The sequence below is a fragment of the Chionomys nivalis genome, chromosome 4 (genome assembly GCF_950005125.1).
Source record: "Chionomys nivalis chromosome 4, mChiNiv1.1, whole genome shotgun sequence".
Lineage (NCBI taxonomy): Eukaryota > Metazoa > Chordata > Mammalia > Rodentia > Cricetidae > Chionomys > Chionomys nivalis.
The window spans coordinates 30,019,322-30,037,609 of NC_080089.1; the positions used below are offsets into that span (position 1 = coordinate 30,019,322).

The window sequence follows — 18,288 nt, forward strand, 5'->3', positions numbered from 1 at the left end:
GAGCAGGGAAGGAGAAAATATGGACTCAAGGACTACGCTTTACTCTCACTCTAATGTCAGGGCCAGCCAACTGCAGTTCTCGAGGAGAATTAAGCCTGTCTGTGAGGGAGACTTCCTGTGTAATGCGTGTCAAGACTAGCCCCTGGTAGCCCCTTTCTCTCTCTGCTGTGGTCTCTCTTCTTGAATTTTATGCATTACTTCTCACGTTTTCTAACTACAGCTGATTATCAGAGACTCTGGAGCTGCTACCATGCTGTCCTTGTATGCTGAGTGTCTCTCCTTGGTGTCAGCATAGCCTTCGACTTGAGAAGGTTTGGAAATCATCCTAAAGACAGGAAAGCAAAAGCCAGTGCTATTAAATAACTCCCCAGGTGAATCCCCACCCAGTTCTTTTTCTTCTCTCCTGTTCCCCTGCCAGTATTCCTACTGTTTCTTTCTCGGGGACATCTCCTTCTCCTGTTGATTATTTGTTCTCAAGGCTGGTGTTTTCCAGCCTTCTGTGGCCATTTCCTTTGCCTGACTTGAAGCCCTGCTATGTCTACTTATTTAAATAGGATCCCAGGTAGTTCTCTTCCAAATCCTGACTGTGCACACTCTAACTCTGGTGCTTCTAATAGCGGGGACATGTGAAAGTTTCCCCTTCTAATAAAGAGCTCATAATTACTTGCTCTTCTCCCTCTGTGTCCTTTCTTCTTCCCTCCAGTGGTGATCATGCCCTCAGCCAAGAGGGGAGCACTCCCAGTGAGTTAAAGTTGCTAGGAGCAATAGGAACCCTGGTTGTCAGGACAACCACTAAATTACGGCTTCTTCCTTCCTTTGTATCTTGCCTTTCTTCCTGCTGCTCCAGTACTAAGGACTTCGCAGCCTCTCACTGCCCTTTCCCCTTCAGCTGACTCCATTTTCTTCTGAATGGTGGCCCTTTTAATTACCCTTGCCTTCTTAGCCACCTCCCTGCCTTTGCACACCACTGAGAAAGGCAGGCTCGGAATAACTACCTAGGGATTGTGAATGAGCAAGACCTGCAGTTCACATGGGGCTGGGGAGATGGAAAGGGGCAGTGTGCATCTTCTAGTCTCAAAGATGAACGTGTCATTGTTTAGGATACAGAGGTTAAGCTTTGGGAAGGTTCTGACATAATTTTCATGTTGTCCCTAACTCCACAGGCTTCTCTCCAGTCTGGTTAGTCACTCTTCACTACTAACTTACTTACTGTCTACTGGCTTACTATTTTTGTCTTTCTTTCCCTGACCCTGCTGGGAAGAAGGGAAATTGAGGCATGAAGTACAAAGCTCACTGTCTTCTGCTGTCCTGATCTCTAGATCTGGTAGTGGTTGTTACAAAGATCAAAAGGGGGCATTTTCTCTGCCACATGCATAAGCACAGCATATTCAAAAACATTCATTTTTTTCATTTTTTCCAGTTCATCTTGTGAAGAAGAGAGCATAAGAATTCTCCTATTTTAAAAAGACAGAGACCTAAACTCAGTTCATTTAACTTCTAAGAAGTGAAGCCAGCCAGAGGTGTTTGTAGTTATGCTGTGCCTTCCTAACAAATGGCGGGAAGGCTTGACTGTCTTCAGAAGCACACTAGACATATGTAATAAGCTTTCAAATTAAAGTCTTAAAGGTGTCACAGTGCCCGAATCTGGAAGAATGTCTGCAGATCACCCTTTCACTCCATCTCATGTCTCCCCAAACTCAAGATCTATAAATGTCTTCTTTCCATGCCATATTTGTTAGAAAGGGATCCCAGCTTTTGATTTTTGTTGATGTCCCCACCCTACCCCCATCCTGCTGCATTCTTTTCTTCTTTCTTATTTCAAAAAATTGGTTGGAAGAAGCTTGGTATTGTTCCATCCATGAATGGCACTTCCCAAAACGCAGGGCTGACCTAGTCATCATTAGACCTCTCTGTTTGACTTTCAGCCCCTTCTGTCGTCAGAGCTCACTTGCCAAGAAAACCAACAGAAGCGTAGGCAGTCAGCCGGCAGCTATCTGCCTTCTCTGAGATTTATAGTGTGCAGAAAGAAGCCATGGCTGGGCCACTAACCCTTGCCTTTCACCTCCTGTCCCTTCCAGTGGGATGCATAAGTATGTGTGACTTGCCCATTGCATGGATTATTCATGATGAATTCCTCATTCTACATCAGCTGACTTATTACCACATACTCCTGACAGCACCCATTTGCAGCTGGTGTACAGCCTACATTTTAATTTGCCTGCTAGCTTTCAAAGGGGTCATTATTAGGAATGTAAAGCTAAGGTTTATGAGCAGACATTTGTGTAACTACGTATGGAATGCAAATACAAAGCATTTCTGTATTGTATACAGTCTCTTGCGAGTTTGTTTCTGTTTTGTTTTGTTTTTCATATCAAGGGTTCACGATGTAGCCCAGGTTGGCTTCCAGCCCTTACTCTTTCTATCTCACCTTCCCAAGTTCTAGGATTGCAACTGAATGCCACCATGCCCAGTGCCTGCTTATCTGTTTGCTTTGGGACAGTCTTACTTTGTAGCCCGCATTGGCCTCACTCATGATCCTCTTGCCTCAGCCTCAAAGTGATACGATTGCAGGTTTGCACTGCCATACCTTGTCCACGGGACTTTAAATCTGTCATTGTCCTCCACCAGAAGCATGGATAATTAAAAGCTTACCACTTGTTTTCTTCTTTAAATATTGGGGAATGTGCTTTGTACAGAGCTAATTTTGTACTGTGGTCATACTCTAAGATCATGTACCTAACATAGATGAGTACAGTCTGTGAAACTGGATAAATTATATTTACCACTAGAGATCCAAGGTCAATAAGAAATGATCATTTGGGGATGGATTACATATGGACAAATGTCTTTCCTTTAAAAATATAGATATAGGTTGTGGACTCAAATGTTTTCTGAACACTCAGGAAAGGAAGCAGTGAATCCGAGGTGGTGGAAAGGATTCTGTAGGTGCATGCTCTGCCTAGTTAAGATAACTTCTTTGACAGAACAATGAAAGGAAATAGTGATGGTAACATATGTCTGCATTTCAACAGGTATTTGTTATGATATGTCTGTAGATAAAGATGAACATATTTGACCAGGATCAATTAGCACTTTTAAGTAATTTGTGGCTAGTTCAAGTGGTTTTTATACACACACACACACCCGGGGTGGGGTGGGATAAACTGATGCTTTTTTCCTGGGAAGCCATTTCTAGTGATGGAGAATTGCTCCTCCCTTCCCCTCTTCAGTGTTTTTCATCAGTAATTTTGGAAACAACCCAACCTTAGAGGAATGACAAAATGAATATTCAAAAAGATTTGAAAGGTTGGCATTATTATCTAAGACCACAAAATAGAATTTGGATGGCATACATATAAGCTAAATTTTAGATTTTCTTTTTTGTTTCTTTGAAACAGGGTCTTTCTACTCATACAGATAGACCTAGGCCTTCAGATCCCCCTCCTTCTACCTTCCTTTCTGGGATTGCAGACATGTGTTACCATACCTGACTCCTACATGTTTATATTGCACATTTACGGATTTCATGACAAACTGTTATTTTTTTTAATGTACATATGTGGACTTAATGATTTTAGTTGACTGCAAAGGCAGTGTCAGTTAGTGCTTGTGTATGCCCAAACGCCAGCATAGTTGTCAACTGTCAACTGACAGACAGCATCAAGATCAAATGTAGGGTTCTGTTCCCTACATGCAGCAAGTCAGGTCACCTCTCAGGCATATTTGGTTCTGGGTACTCTTAATTTTAGAAAGGAATCTTGAAGCAGCAGAAATTTAGAGGATGGAGCCAAGATGAGAAGTAGTTCATTTCTCTTCATCATTCAAGACATCATTAGGTGGCTGATGGGTACCCAGCTTTGAAACTGGAAGAGTCATGTCTATGTAGCTTATAGAAGAGAGGAAGACTGGAATAATTACTGAATTAAAACTGTAATGTACCATCTTTAGAGATAGATTTGCCCTAATACTGTTAACCCAGAGGATAAATCTAAAACAAGGGAGTAGAACTCACAAGGAGACAGTGTTTAAAAAGCACTTCTAATATACTAAAGTTAATGCTTTTGATTAAGCTTCCCTAAGGACACATTGCTAATGAATGGCAGAAGTAAAATAAAAGCCTATTTCTAGACTCAGCAGACAAGACAACAACGTGCCTTGAACTTACAGAGCAGGACTCTGCTTCAAAAGGAAGTTGGATAGGATAAGTTCCTTTCTGGTTCTTAAGTTGTTTATTTCTGTAAGCCACTTCTAAAGGCTTCTTATTGGTTCTCAACATTTACTTGTGTCAGACTGAGAAAGATCATCTCTACAGTTCAACAGAAGGTTGCTAGAAGTTTCTTGCTTAAGATCCTTGAATTCTTAATGCATATTAACTTAGTCTATGAGTTATAGATTTTTAATTAAAAAGAAAATAGTGGCTGTTGCTCCAATGTTAAGAGCACTTGCTACTCTTCTGAAGTCCTAGGTTCGATCCCAAGCACCTACATGATGATAACTCCAGTCCCAGGGGATCTGATCTCCTCTTCTGGCGTCTGCAGGTACCAGGCACACATGTGGTGTAAAGACATACATGGAGGCAATATACCCATAGATACAAAAGAAGTTTAAATATATATTGCCTGTAATTCTGAAAGATTTATTAAAATTATGTTTCATAAAGCCATTGCCTGTTTTCCCTAAATAGCTGTAGTGTTAAGGAGGGTTAGGTCTTCTTTTGATGACTTGACTTAGAGATGTAGACCCATGATCTAAACCATGGAAGCAGAAATCACAGAAGGCTTGTACATACCCAGTAAGCCATTTCAGATTCACAATAAGTATATGGAGGAAGAAGCTGGAGCTCTTTCACCCTCAGAGTTCATTTCCTCCTCATTCTTCTCCTATAGAGGACAGGAAAGGTTAGTGACCTAAATACACAGTCAGAGGGCAGCAATGTTGAACTTTCTCAGACACAGCCGAGGAACTTGCGTCTGGCTTGCTATCAGACTGAGAAGTGTAAAGCTGCCAGCTGACAACAGAGATTGTGAATAAACACAAGAAGGGGCCATTGCAGGAAAAGAGGCCTGAGAAAGGAATCTGGGAAAGAAGCTGCTCTATCAAGTGTGAAACCGGCAAAAGCAGTTTACTTAATGGGAAAGACCTAGGTCTGCACTGTGCCTTCCCTGGGGCTGCTTTCTCTCCCACTCTATAGATTAGTGCTACTGAGCAGTGAACCAGTGCTCAGTGTGCTAAGTATATAATTTACAGGACACTGGGAGGTGGCTGATATTTCTAGGAAATGAAAAATGACTTAGGCTTTCTTGGAATTCCTAGTCCGTTATATTGTATCATTGTATTGCAACTTTTCTGAAAACTTCTGTCCACAGGAAGAAATAAATTTTAACTTGAAAATTTTGCTGAATGCACATGTGTACAGACATGTATACAGTTATACATACATATTTAATCTATATACATGTAGGCATGTGCATGCATGAGACAAACAAAACTATCCTAAAATATAAAATACACCTGTATATTTCCTATTCAGTTTCTACTTAGAGTTCTTAAATTGTTGTTACAAATGATAGCACATGTTCACTAATGATATCCAGCCACAATTTGAAATATGCTAAGTGTGTTAAACTGCTGAGCTCTTAAAATTCACTGTGAAAGTGGCCCAGTATATTGAATCTAAACAACCCTAAGTCTAGTGCAATTATTCTCAACCAGAGCCATGTTATTCTGAGGGGGCGTATGGCAATGTCTGAGTACTTTTGATTGTCAGAGCTACTATCTAGTTAGGTAGAGGGACAGAGATACTAGTTGAATACTTCCTAACACCCAGAATAGCCCTCACGGTGAAGAATTAGTTTGAAGAAGATGGTTTGACTAAACCATCAAGAAGAATATGGTCAGAAACCTTCCTTCAAGGGTCCTATGGTGAGTCGCCACTTTTAATATACTGTAGGTCTGTTTCAAATGGTGGAAGATGGCCGTAAACAGAAGAACAGGTCATTAAAGGTCAGCTTGAACCTGATCACCTTTTCTCTCTTTTCTTTGAACTGTATTTGATACCTTTCAGTGAGGTTGGAGTATCTTCTTGGGCTATGGGGTACAGCACAGTAGATAATTAAGAGATCTCTTATTTTCTTTCATTCAGAATACACGGGGAATTTTTGTTAGAATATTATTAATACACTATTTTCTATTTCATGACTTCACCGTCATTTCTCTTCCATTTAAGTCATTTAATCCAGGACCTTCCCTCGCTTAGCCTGTAGCTCTCTTAGATAAGAAGTGAGAGGAGAACTCAACTATCTCCATTAGACACCGTCTCCAATGTCTTCTCCCCTCCCTTGGGGGATTTGATTCTGCTGTTTTGATGGGATGTGACCTTCTACTAACCTTGAAGTGCTGTCCTAAGCCCTGGTATTAAACTGTCTCCGTTTTAGCCCCTGCTCCATTTCTCTATCTGTAGCTATTTCAGACCAGGTTCTTCTGAACATGGAGTAACATGCATTCCTCTGTAGCTGCAAGCCCTAATTTTCATACCCTCCTTTCATATCTGGCAAAGCAGAAGCCCCTCCAATGTCCCAGATGTCCCAGTACAGTCTCTTAGGTATCCTTTTTTGTTATTGTTGTTTGTTTCGTTTTGAATTTTGGTCATGTTATTTGCTATTTTGGAGTCTTCCATTCCCAGATGCTTGACAGACTAAGCTTGTGAGTGGGGTTTGGAGAGTGGAGGAATAAAGGTAGAGTGACAGAAAAAGGCCTCTCTAAATCAAATATCAGACCTGGAATAGTGATGGGAAATAAAGCCGGTGCTGCTGGAGGCTATTCTCTACCGTTTATTTCAGTGTGTTTACTTCAGGCGTCTTGTGTTACATAAACAATGGTATTTGTGTTGTAAGTGATGCAGCAGAAGTTACTTCTGATAACTGGTGAGAGAGATGTGTGTGTGTTTATAGCCACCTTGAAACTTTAGATTTAGGTTAACCAGAGGGTAAGAGAGCTGGTTATAGTGAAGTCCCAGGACAGTCCCAGCAGCAGGAGGTAAAGGTAGGAAGATGACGTGTCAAGGCCAGTCTGGGTTACGTGAGGCTAGAGACCCTGCTTCAGTCCACCAGTTCATCCCTTTACTTAAGGGAGCTACAGCAATACAGATCTCTTTTTAACTTCTCCTTCGCTGTGTTAAGAATGAGTAAGACAGGGCTGGAAAGAACCCAACAGTCAAGGGGACTTGATGCTCTCACAGAGGACCGATGTAGGTGGCTCACAACCAGTAGAGTTCCCAGTAGAGCTAAAGTCCTCTTCTGGCCTCTCTGGATATCCATATGCACTTACACATACACATAAGTAAACAAGAAAATAATTTTTAAAGAGAAAATTTTAAAGGAATAGGATAATGTATGCAATAGAAAAAAGGAACAAATGAAGGATCACAAGATCATGCTTTCTTGATCACTCTTTCATGTCTGCCTTTCCTGTGGCTTGTAGGTAGCTTGATTTCTGAGTGAGCCCAGTAGAAGTCGGGGGGTTAAAGTTTGATAAAGAAATGGAAGGGTGGGGCTGGAGAAGTGAGTCAGGGGTTGGGGCATTGACCACTCTTGCAGAGGACCTAGGTTCAATTCCCTGGATCCACATGGTGCCCAATAGTCAGCTCTAACTACAGTCCTAGGGGATCAAACCTCCTTTTCTGGCCTCCACAGACCCTGCACACACATGGTGCACAGATACACATGGATGTAAAATACCCATATAAATAAAATAAAATCTCAAAAAAATTAAATAAATGGGCTTAGAGAAAAATGACAGAATAAAAGAAAGGGAACCTGGGGCTAGAATCTCATCCCTCTTTGTTTTCTAGAATCTCCTGGTGTTTGTTTCTATGTAGACATCAAGAAAAGCAAATTATACCAAATACCTGAATCTACAGCTCAGAAATACATCCTATGTAATACTAAAACATGTCTTAGAGACTGGATTAAAGACAGCTTAGACACTTAAGAGTAGTGTTTGAGGAGCTTGCCGCTTAGGCAAGGGTAGTTATGGGGGCAGTCTTCTTAGTGTGCGCTTGGTCACTTTTCCCTGCAGCACTGGAGTGTTTGTTGTTCATGATGAGATACCACCAGCCCTCCAGTTAGAGCACAGAGGATGTGTTGACTAGGACCAGGAAGTGAGGTGGGGCTGGGGAAAGTGGACAGTTCTGGAAAGAATGGCTATTTAAAACACATGTGCCACATGTGACCTGTGAGATGCACTCTAGAACTCTTCTTTGTAGACCTGAATTCTTTTCTATTTCTGCCAGTTTGCCCTAAACTTGTTTCAGACATTCCTGGGGTTGACTTTGGGGCCTTCAGATGACCAGCTCTGTGCTTCAACTTCGTCCTGCCTTCCAGTGATTGTTGCATTAGCTTGGCGGCTCCAGGCCTCACTGACAGTTCCCCTGCTTTGCCTCCACATATTTAGCTTACCAACTCAGCCCCATCTCCAGGAACTGAATTTTACCATTTTGGGCTTTGATTCTTCTTCCCAGCGTTCGTAGAATTTGAAGAATTATAGTCAGACTTGTATAAGTTTATGCTTTGCAACATACTAAACACTGTTTGCACCCTGCGTCAGTGCATGAGATGCTAAATTCCTGTGGGAGACAGCAAAGAGGACATCCTTGCCATAGTAAAATCTGGATAAATTAATGTAGACTCAAAACCCCTGATCTCTGAGTGAGCTCAGTAGAGGTCAGGGGGTTAAAGTTTGAGAAACAAATGGAAGGGTGGAGCTGGAGAGGTCAGGGGTTGGCGCGTTGGCCACTCTTTCACTGCCCAGAAAATGTGATGCACCCAGATGCACTCTTGTCTAAGGAAAGATTGTGTGGATACTGTGGCTGCTTCGGAGAGTTTGAATACCACATTACCAGCCCAGAAGACAGGAAAAGAGACAGGCTAGTTTTTTCTATACATACACGAATGAAGCTGAGCTAATCTCATCCTGCTTAATATGTCTTGTGTCAAGATTCGCCACTCTCTTTGAAGATTTGAGTTAGCAAGCAAGCCTTTGCCCATTTCCCCCATTCTTAGATGAGAGCTAGCACGCATGGTTCACCTTAGTAAAAAATGCAAACGCTTACATGGCTTTCAGGGAAGAGGGAGTCCTGCAGCCACCTTACCCCTGGAGAGAACCTGATCAGGTCATTGCAGCTACCTCCCTTGGGTGCTGCTCTGCTATAAACAGGAACAGGAATTCTTCTTGCCACTAGATCCCTGTTGTCAGGTGGCTTAGGCCTGCTGAATGAAAAGCCTTGTGAAAGGAGATGCAGCCCTAATAATAACAGGCACGATCCTGTTGGCTATTCTGGGCAAGAGAGGCTTTGTGCCGCGCTTGATCTCTATCGGTGCCTGCCATTCTTGCCCTGCTGTTACCTTTGGACTTCCTATTCTTAGAATCATTTGTGAGCCCCCGAACTTGGGGGATTGCAGCCCCCAGGACTGGAATGCCCAGCGTGAGTGGAATGCAGACAGTCTGAAGAATGGAGGTTAAATAAAGTTTGCCTTGTCGGCCCCTCTTCTCTTGGATGACTGGCAGGTAGTTTGGATATAAGAGCAATGGCATGAGCTGTCATGTAGTGTAGTCCCAAACAACCTTCTGGATATAAGTAGAAGTGGTTGGTGGTCCATCCTTGACCAACATAGCCATGCCTGTCTCCAAGGAGATACATACTAAGGAGGCCTCAACAGTGACTAGGTGTCACTAGGGAAAAATACGGAAACGTAAGAATAATGTTGACACACCTTCCAGGTTTTCAGCTGAGCTCCAGAATTGGTTTATCTGTGCCTGAGAGTTAGTGAATCATGTTTGAAAGCAAGACAGAGGGAAAGGCCTTCATAATGAAACTAGATGTCACTCAGCAAACATTTCTTGGGCCACAAGGTACTTTGGGGATTTTGAAGAAGTACAAGGCATTGAATTCTTGTGGAACTGACAGTCTAGTTAAAACATAAAGCTCTAAACACATAGGAAAGGAATTCATATGCCAGAGTGTGTTAACTACCCACCTTCTGACAGCACCAAATGCCGGAGGAGGCGTCAGGAGGAGAACACTTGAACTGGGCCTCTCAAGGAGAGTTTATGCAACAGGGAGTGAGTGTTTGCATGCGACTTTGTGGAAGCAGAGAAGAGAGCTTGAAGCAGTGTGTGGTGTAGAACATCCTGAAGACAAAGGCCTTACAGGCCTCCTGACCATACCAGATGGCAAGGAAGAAGAATAAGAAATTGTGTGGAAATCACCATTTTAACTCCAGGGCAGTGAGTACAGGAGAAAAGGAGACTCTGGGTACAGCCCAAAGATTAATTTGAGATTGGGGCCCACTAGCATTTCCTCTGCAAGGGCCTGGTACAGTGTTATCACAATTGCTTGTCTTGAAATGTGTGGTCCCACTTGTTGAGCTGGCTTGGTTTTCCAGTAAGACTGTGGCTACATACATGAGTTATACTCTTGTTAGTTATACTCTTGTTATTGTTAGTTATAACTCTTGTTAGTCTTGTTAGTCTATTAGGACTAACCTAGGAAAAATATAATGGATACGTAAAGCTTGTAAACAATGGAAATTCGCTTCTCACACTTCTCAGGACTGAGAAGTCAGGATCCTGATACTGACAGAATCAGTCATATGCCTACTTTTTGGTTCACAGATTTCTATCTCATTCCTATGTTCTTACATGGTAAAAGATGAAACACGTCTTTTGGAGGCTTAGGTCTCTTTAGAAAGAACACTACAGCCATGTTCACAGGGGCTATGGCCCATGACCTAATTACCTCAGAGCCCATGCTCACTAATACTGTCTCTTCACAGCTGGGATTTCAAAATATGAGTCTGAAAGGAGAGGTAGACAGCTAGCCTGTTGCCTTGAAAGTGCCTGGTTTTTCAGAGCTTTCTTTTCTCTTCTACCACAGATGGCTAGAAGTCCAGGTGGCTAATCTGATGTGTCCCCAGCGCTGGGTGCAGTACCTCCGGCTTCTTCGGGAATCTGTCTGGCCTGGTGGGGTGTTGCCTAAGTGTCCACGGCCTGGGAGGACTCAGGCACAGAAAGCAGCTACTGAGAAGCAGGCTTTGCAGAGCTTGATGAGTATCCTGCCAGGTAATGGGGCCAGTGAGATGGTGATACTTTCTGCTAATGTATATTCTTTCCTCCCATCCTGCTTTGCCACTGCTGCCTGACACCTTCCCCATCTCCAAAAGGGTCCTTAAGGGTCCCATTTCTCCAACTGATGGGAGGATGGCCACGGCTGTGATTCTCTGCTAACTGATGGTTTTTGGGGACTAGAGAAGAGCATGCTGCCTCCTGAGAGCTCACACTTGATTAATTGTGTCCTTAGCAATAGTAAAAACACGGCCTTCTCTTGTGTTGCTTTTCAGTGCCAGGGAAGGCCGTTTGTTGCCTGTGGCTGTGGTAACCAGGGAAGAGTAATGAGTTCAGCTCTGGACAACCCACTTGAGTTACTTTTTCACCAGTCTAAGCACTGGCCTCAAAAATATCTCTCCACCTTTGTGGCAGGTCGCAAAGCCCCTGAGACGCATTCTAAGTTACATATTTTTAAAAGCCGTATTTTTTTCACAACTTCTCTCTGTTCTATGGTATTTTCATTTGGCTGTGTACCTTAGGGCTGTGCTAGAAGTAGCCAATCTGTGGGCTAGCACGAGTTCTGGGAGATGCTCTTCTTTGATTCTAAGGCTGCGGTGGTCTTACTTGGTTTTTCTCCTTCAGATTTTTTAGTGGACATCCTGGGGGTGAACAAGTGCCGGCTGAGCTGGAGTCTAGTCTTGGAGTCATTCCAGCAACCCCTCATCAACAGGTAGGCCGGAGTACGTAATACCCAGCACAGCGTAGGTAGAGCTGTCTGCTGTCACAGGTATAAGGTTGTTAAGGGCAGAGCCCACTGTCAGAATAGGTCTGCACTTGTGCTGACCAAAGGGTCGGTAATCCAGATTCTACACACACTCAGTGAAAGCCGTGCTGCCAGCTTCTGAGCAGTGACTTGGTGGTAGAAGGCTGCTGTGGGACTAGTCACTGTTTGTGTCTGGAAGAACTCAGTGCAGACCCCAGCAAGAGCTGCTAAAAGTGCTCTGCTAACCGCCAGGCAAGAGCAGTCCTTGTGACTAAATTCCATAAAATGCCACTTTACACAATTACTTCAGCACTTCAGCACTGTGCTGAGGAAGTGTGCTCAATGGTTTTCCCCAACATTTGTCAGTTCCTATGTCAAGAGTATGCCCTGACCTGCTCAGGCTACGTGCTGTCTTTCAGCACAGGTTCCCAGCTTCACAGCAAAGCTGTGATTAGTACTGAGATCAGAAATTGTCATTGTTTAGTGGGACATAGATAGGGTTGCATCATATAAAAGGACTAGAACCTAGAACATTTCAAGAGATAGATCCAATCTCTAAGGCGGGACAGCTTTGAGAAAGTATCATATCCCCTAGCACCTGCCTTCTCAAGCCTCCATCAGTGTCTAAGTTCTCAACTCTCAGACTCAAGGACTCAGTTCATAGAGAGTAAATTCACTGTGATCCATCATCAGAAGCAACAGTCAGCGGTAGTGACATCCCAACAGTTCTTCCCAACAGAAGAGCAGTTCTGCAGAGTAGTGCTGGCGTGCTGACGTAGCTGTGCAGAGAATGACAGTACAACAGTTCTTCCCAAGTTCTGCAGAGTAGTGATGCGTGCTGATGCCACTGTGCAGAGAATGTGGTTTTGTACAGTTTGGTCTCCAGTACTGTTCTTGTCTTTGTTGAGCTGTAGATTTCAGTAGTGCAGTAAGCACTGATTCCATGGCAGCTGTGCTACAGACTTTGCAGCTGCTGGTAACAGTTGAAGCATCTTAGAGTTCTAAGACGAGAGCTATATGAGGCAGGCACTCTTCTCAGTTGGTTCTATCCATTTCTTTCAGACATTTGATTTACTGCCTTGGAGACATCATCCTGGAGTTCTTGGACCTCAGTGACACCGTTGAGGAGCCGGCCCCAACAACCTCTGCCTCAGATTCCACGGGCAGCCTCAAGAGAATGGCTGTCTCTACTTAGCTAGGAGTCATTCACACCGTCCTCAAAGGCTTGAAAAAGAGAGCTTTCACTACCCAGAGACCGATTAAGATATCTGTGCCCTCTGGAGCTAAGCTACCTTAACTAGCCTCCATCTCAGGGGCTCGATTCTCCTGCCAGATCTCTCTTAGTAACAGGTGATGGGAATCAGTAACCCAATTGCATGCATATCTGTTTCCATAGTCTTATGGCATGCGGATTGCTGCTGATGAGGAGGTCTTGTTTCTTTGGGAAAGGACGCTGTGAAGCAGAGACTTCTCCTTTGCCTTCTCACCATCATGGTTTACCAACAGCATGGCCCTGTGCATGTGTGCACCTAATCCACAAATGCACAAGCACTGGGTAGTATAGGAAAACTATAGCCAGATTTCCTAGGAGGAGAAACAGTCTCCTGAGCTCTCTCTTCCCACCTGGAAACTAAACGTTTGCTCGGGATCACTCCTTTGCCCTGCCTAGTGCTGTGGTGATTCCAGAAGAGGGAAGGAAAGTATGTCTCAAGGGACTTCTTGCTCTTTGGCTGTTTTCTCACACAGTGGCCTTTTAGGGGATGTCAGGAATGCTGCTTCCTTGGGTGGCTATACTTTTCCTGTCCAGAAGGCTTCAGAGCACACAAACTTCTGGTAAATCCACCCCACCCTTCACACCCTTTCCTGCAAGGGTTTACACTACAGATTTTCTTAGCTCTCCTACCCAAGAGCAAATGAGTTTCAGGTTTGTAAGTTTCCCTCTATCCTAACAGAATTGCATGACAAGTTATATATTCAGCCTCAGTTTTTCCAAAGAGAAGGGAAAGTACTTGTTCCATGACTGAGGGTGTACAAAGAACAGCAGTTGGGTTAAGTGGGAATCCCCTCACAAGACTTTGGCCAAGAATCGTTTATTCTGAACACATAATATAGCAAACTTGCAGGATATAGATTTTATTTCCCATTCCTTAATTAATCCTTATGAGCCCAGCAATGAAGGCAGAAGTGTTCTGCGTCCATTGGAAAAATGGAACAACTCAGAGGAACTGTTAGAAGAAAAGGGAGTTGGAGTCACAAGAGAAATGCTACTTCCAATAAATGCTTATGAGTCGCTGGCATCCACATGGTACCAATGAGAGACCATACCCAACCCCCAGCTCATTAGAATCCACATGGATGGGGCCTTGGAGGAAGGCTGATGAGAATGGGGTGAGGCATCAAGAGCCAGCATCAAGGTTTAGCAGACTCTGAAGTTTGTAATGAGCACACAATTAAGTTGTTCATAGAAAAGGGTCGTGCCCTGAGAGGCTTATCACTGCACATCACTCTCTGATGTGACTGGGAGGCTTGGGCTGCTACCCTTGCCGAAAAGCAAGAGGTGGGTAAGATAAAGTTTCATGGCCTCTTCTGTCCTTGAAGCATGACTTGATGGCTCCAGAGCCCTTTGGCCCTTAGAGGCAGAGGAAACTCAACATGCTGTCCTCTGAGTGCCTTGCAGGATATGGTTCCAGGGTTCTCCTAAGATCTGCTCCTGCAGTAAGGACCACTTTCTTCTCTTTTGGTGGAGTGATCAGTCCTGATTTCTGGAACTCTGCACTGCCCACACCCAGCCCTCCACATGTCCATAGTCACCTGTGTCACTTTGAATCTTCTATCAGCCCTTTCACACATGCGTAAACCTGTCAGTAGCCCAGTACACCATGAGTTCCCTATTGCAGTGGAGTCTAAGGGATCTTTTCATGCATGCAACCTGGAGAACTTCCTTGCATTTTATTTTATGTAAGAGACCCACCTGCCCCAGAAGATAAGCTTTCCTCAAGAGGAAAATGATAAAGATAACTAGGGAGATCATTAGAACCCATATGGCTTTGAAAAAGACCTGCTAGGTAGGTTTGGGTGCCGTGGTCAGGCCACGTGATCATCAGCGTGTGGAAGAGCCCGAGAGTCAGGCTGAGGCTCAGGTTAGGAGAATGAAAAGCAGGGAAGAACTGAGTCCACACTGGCCTGCTGCGTTTCTCTCCTTTTTGTTTGCTGTTTGTTTTGCTCTGGCTTTTTTATGACTACGTTTACTCATTAATTCAAAATATTAATATCTGAAATAAGACCAACACTTTCTGTCTTGATGATGTATCTAGTAAAAATATGAAGGATGGAAGGATACTGAGCTCTTTCTGTCAGACTCTAAATGTGATCCTTAACGTTATTTATTGAAGTGCAAGAAAACTATATTTAATTATATAATATTATATAGTTATAATAGCCCACAATTTTTTTCAAGATATTGGATTAAGTTTTATAGAATCTAGAAGGAAAATGCACTCCCAGATCTGAGCATAGGAACATGTACAAATTTAATATTAGCAGAAGTTACCCTGACTTCCATTTTGAAGTTTCCAACAAACAACATGACTTTTTGTTATAGAGGTGCCATGGAGTTTTGCCTATAAACACTGTTGTACACCACATCGCTAAAGATTTCCATGATGCGTAACTAGCTTTATACTCTGTGGAAAGCAATCTCTCCCAGCCTTGCTGGTTGTTGTGGTGGATTGAATGGTCACCATTCCACTTTCTGTGTGTGTGAATCTCACTTCAGTTGAGTGGAGTTGTGCAGTGTGTGCCCTATGGCTGACTTATTTCACTTAGCATTGTGGCTTCTGGTTCATCTGTGTAATAGCATGTGAAAACAATCTCTTTTAGACTCAACAATGTTCTGTTTTATGGATACGCCACATTTTCTTCATCTATTCATCCAGTGATGGACATTTAGGCAGCTTTCATTTCTTGGTTATTGCAAATACAATGGAAAATAGCAGTGCAAGTACTTCTGTGGAACCCTGCATTCTATACTTTTAGATAAAAGTACCCAAAAGTAAGATTGCTAGGCTATATAATCATTGTATTTTCATTGTGATTAAAATTCTGTCCTGTGTAGCAGCTACATTTCTACAAGCAGTACATAAGGTTCCAATTTCTGATGTGCTTGCACTCACATGTAACAATTGCCTGCCTCACTGTGGAGTGCTGCTTCACTGTGCCTTGATGTGTATCACCCAGATCTTCTTGAGTCCTGCTTTGCCTTGCTCCGCCCGTTTATTTTTTTGTTGGATCCTAGATGGGGTGACAGTGTATAAACATAGTCCCTGGATATATGAGTTAGGGTGTTCTGGATAGGAATTAAGTTGCTAGGAACATTGTATTTTCTTCCATAAAGCCAGTGCGTAAGTAAATGTTCCAGAGGTTCACTGTTTCAACAACTTTGAGACCTCACAAGAGCTGTTTTTGTTATTGTTGTTGTTTGTTTTTCTGCTCTTCCATCCTAAATGTTTTAGGTCTGTCCTAAGACACCCTAGTCCATGCTAACTGTGCTTCCTGACACCCCATCCAGACCTACTGTCTGAAAGGTAGGGCATCGCTTTCAGAGAATGAGGGATCCATTCAGGAACTCCTCCAGGAATCGTCTCGCTCATTGCCCCACCCTCATTGCTGGATCGCACACATTAAAAATGGTTGGCTTACAGTACTTACTCCCAAGGATACAACAAGTACTAAATGAAAGTCAGACAGATAAAAGAAGAGTTTTTCAAGGAATAAACAATGAGTGTGTGTTGATAGACATTGTCTCCGTAGGGATTCATTCTGCCCATCAGTCTCCCATGGAAGTTGCCTTTTGTTGAGGTCATTTGCTGTCATTTGCATATATTATCATTTGTCCCAGTAATCAACACCATGAGGTAAGTTCTGCCATGTTGCTGCTTTATAGATGTGGAGCATGACACATAAGTGACACATGACACATCAATTACTTGCAAGGAAGTGACAGAGCCTGGATCCAAATCCCATCAGTCTCTTGGAGCACACTACAGACCACTCACTACTTACTCAATACTAATGCTCCCAGTCCTCAGCTGCCTTCTTGTCTTACACAGCAAAATCTGACCAGGTTCTCAGTTTTTGAGAAGTCTCTAGCCTGATGCAGTAGCCAGAGGGCTCCTATAAAAAGATCGAACGCAAATGCTTCAGGCACTGTGACTGCATCCTCAGCTGTAGCCACTCAATTCCTCTATGGTCGTGAAAACAGCCACCAACAATCCATAAATAAGGGAAGCCGTGTTCCAGCAAAGTGTGAATTAAAAACACGGGCAGCTGGCCAGACTTGATCCTTGAGCGGTAGTTTTCAGACCCAGTCCAGTGAGTTACAAGAGTGCTACCAAACTGCTATGTCTGCAATTCACCTGCAATCCTGTAAAAAAAGAAAAAAAAAGGCAAGATTTGACTTGATAGTCTGGGATGGAACCCAGTAAAAATACAAATGCCTTGCTATGTGATGTTGATGACATACTTACCACTCCTTTATTGAGGAGACAGGTGGAAAGGCTTTCTTTAGGGACACCACCCAGCACATGTCCTTTCTACCACAGCAATATGACTTTTCTTCCAGCTGAAGGCTCGCCTGTCCAGGATAGGAAAGGGGTGGGCACCAGGGAAGAGCTGGTCATTGGCAAGGAGAGGAACTATGGTGCTTTTGTAGTTGAAGGCCCAGCTGGACAACTCTACCATAAATTGGCCTCCTCTCTTTCCTTTCCACTGGAAATAACAGAAATCACAGGACAGTCATTCTCACTGCCTTTGTGGAAAAGAGAATAAAACCATTGAAGGGTGAAGTTCAGCTAGCAAACCTGTATCATTACTTTGAGGTGAGATACTGCTACAGGAAAAAATGGGTTTCCTCAGGAGAGCATCCTGGGGGAGGTGTTGTCCCGGGCATCGTTCTACATCCTGAGCCTTACCTGAAAGCTCCCATTGCATAGAGATAACACTGTGTGTCTTTTTGAATAAGCCCAGGGCAATGCAGAGATGGCCTAGCAATTGAGTACTGTTCTTGCAGAGAGATCAGTTTCCAGCATCCGTATCAGGCGACTCACAAACTGCCTTTTACACAACTCCAGGAGATTCAATAGTGTCGTTTGGACTCTGCTGGCACCCTCCCATACACACACACACACACACACACACACACACACACACACATAAACAGATATCCACAAACACACATAATTTTAAAATCTAAACCCAAAAGTAAGTTCAAGCACCAAGAAAGAAACAAGTGAAACTCATTAGGACCTATTCCTGTGGTGAGGTGGTATCAATGAAAGAGCAGATCCCGCTCAGAGGTGGCAGAGAAACCATGGGGGCCAACTCACGTGGCGGATATATGAGCTGCTTTCACACTAACCGCGGCT

General features: G+C 43.4%; 1 protein-coding gene across 2 annotated transcripts in view; it reads left to right on the forward strand.

The window, feature by feature from the left end:
* Snx19 (sorting nexin 19) overlaps positions 1-16,320 on the forward strand; it is a 35,896-nt gene extending 19,576 nt beyond the window's left edge. For both annotated transcript variants that reach the window (XM_057766975.1, XM_057766974.1), the window contains exons 9-11: positions 10,934-11,118; positions 11,746-11,833; positions 12,929-16,320. In XM_057766975.1, coding sequence (XP_057622958.1) covers positions 10,934-11,118; positions 11,746-11,833; positions 12,929-13,061 — 406 coding nt within the window. In that variant the 3' untranslated portion in view covers positions 13,062-16,320. The remainder of the gene's footprint in view (positions 1-10,933; positions 11,119-11,745; positions 11,834-12,928) is intronic.
* Positions 16,321-18,288: the final 1,968 nt, after the last annotated feature.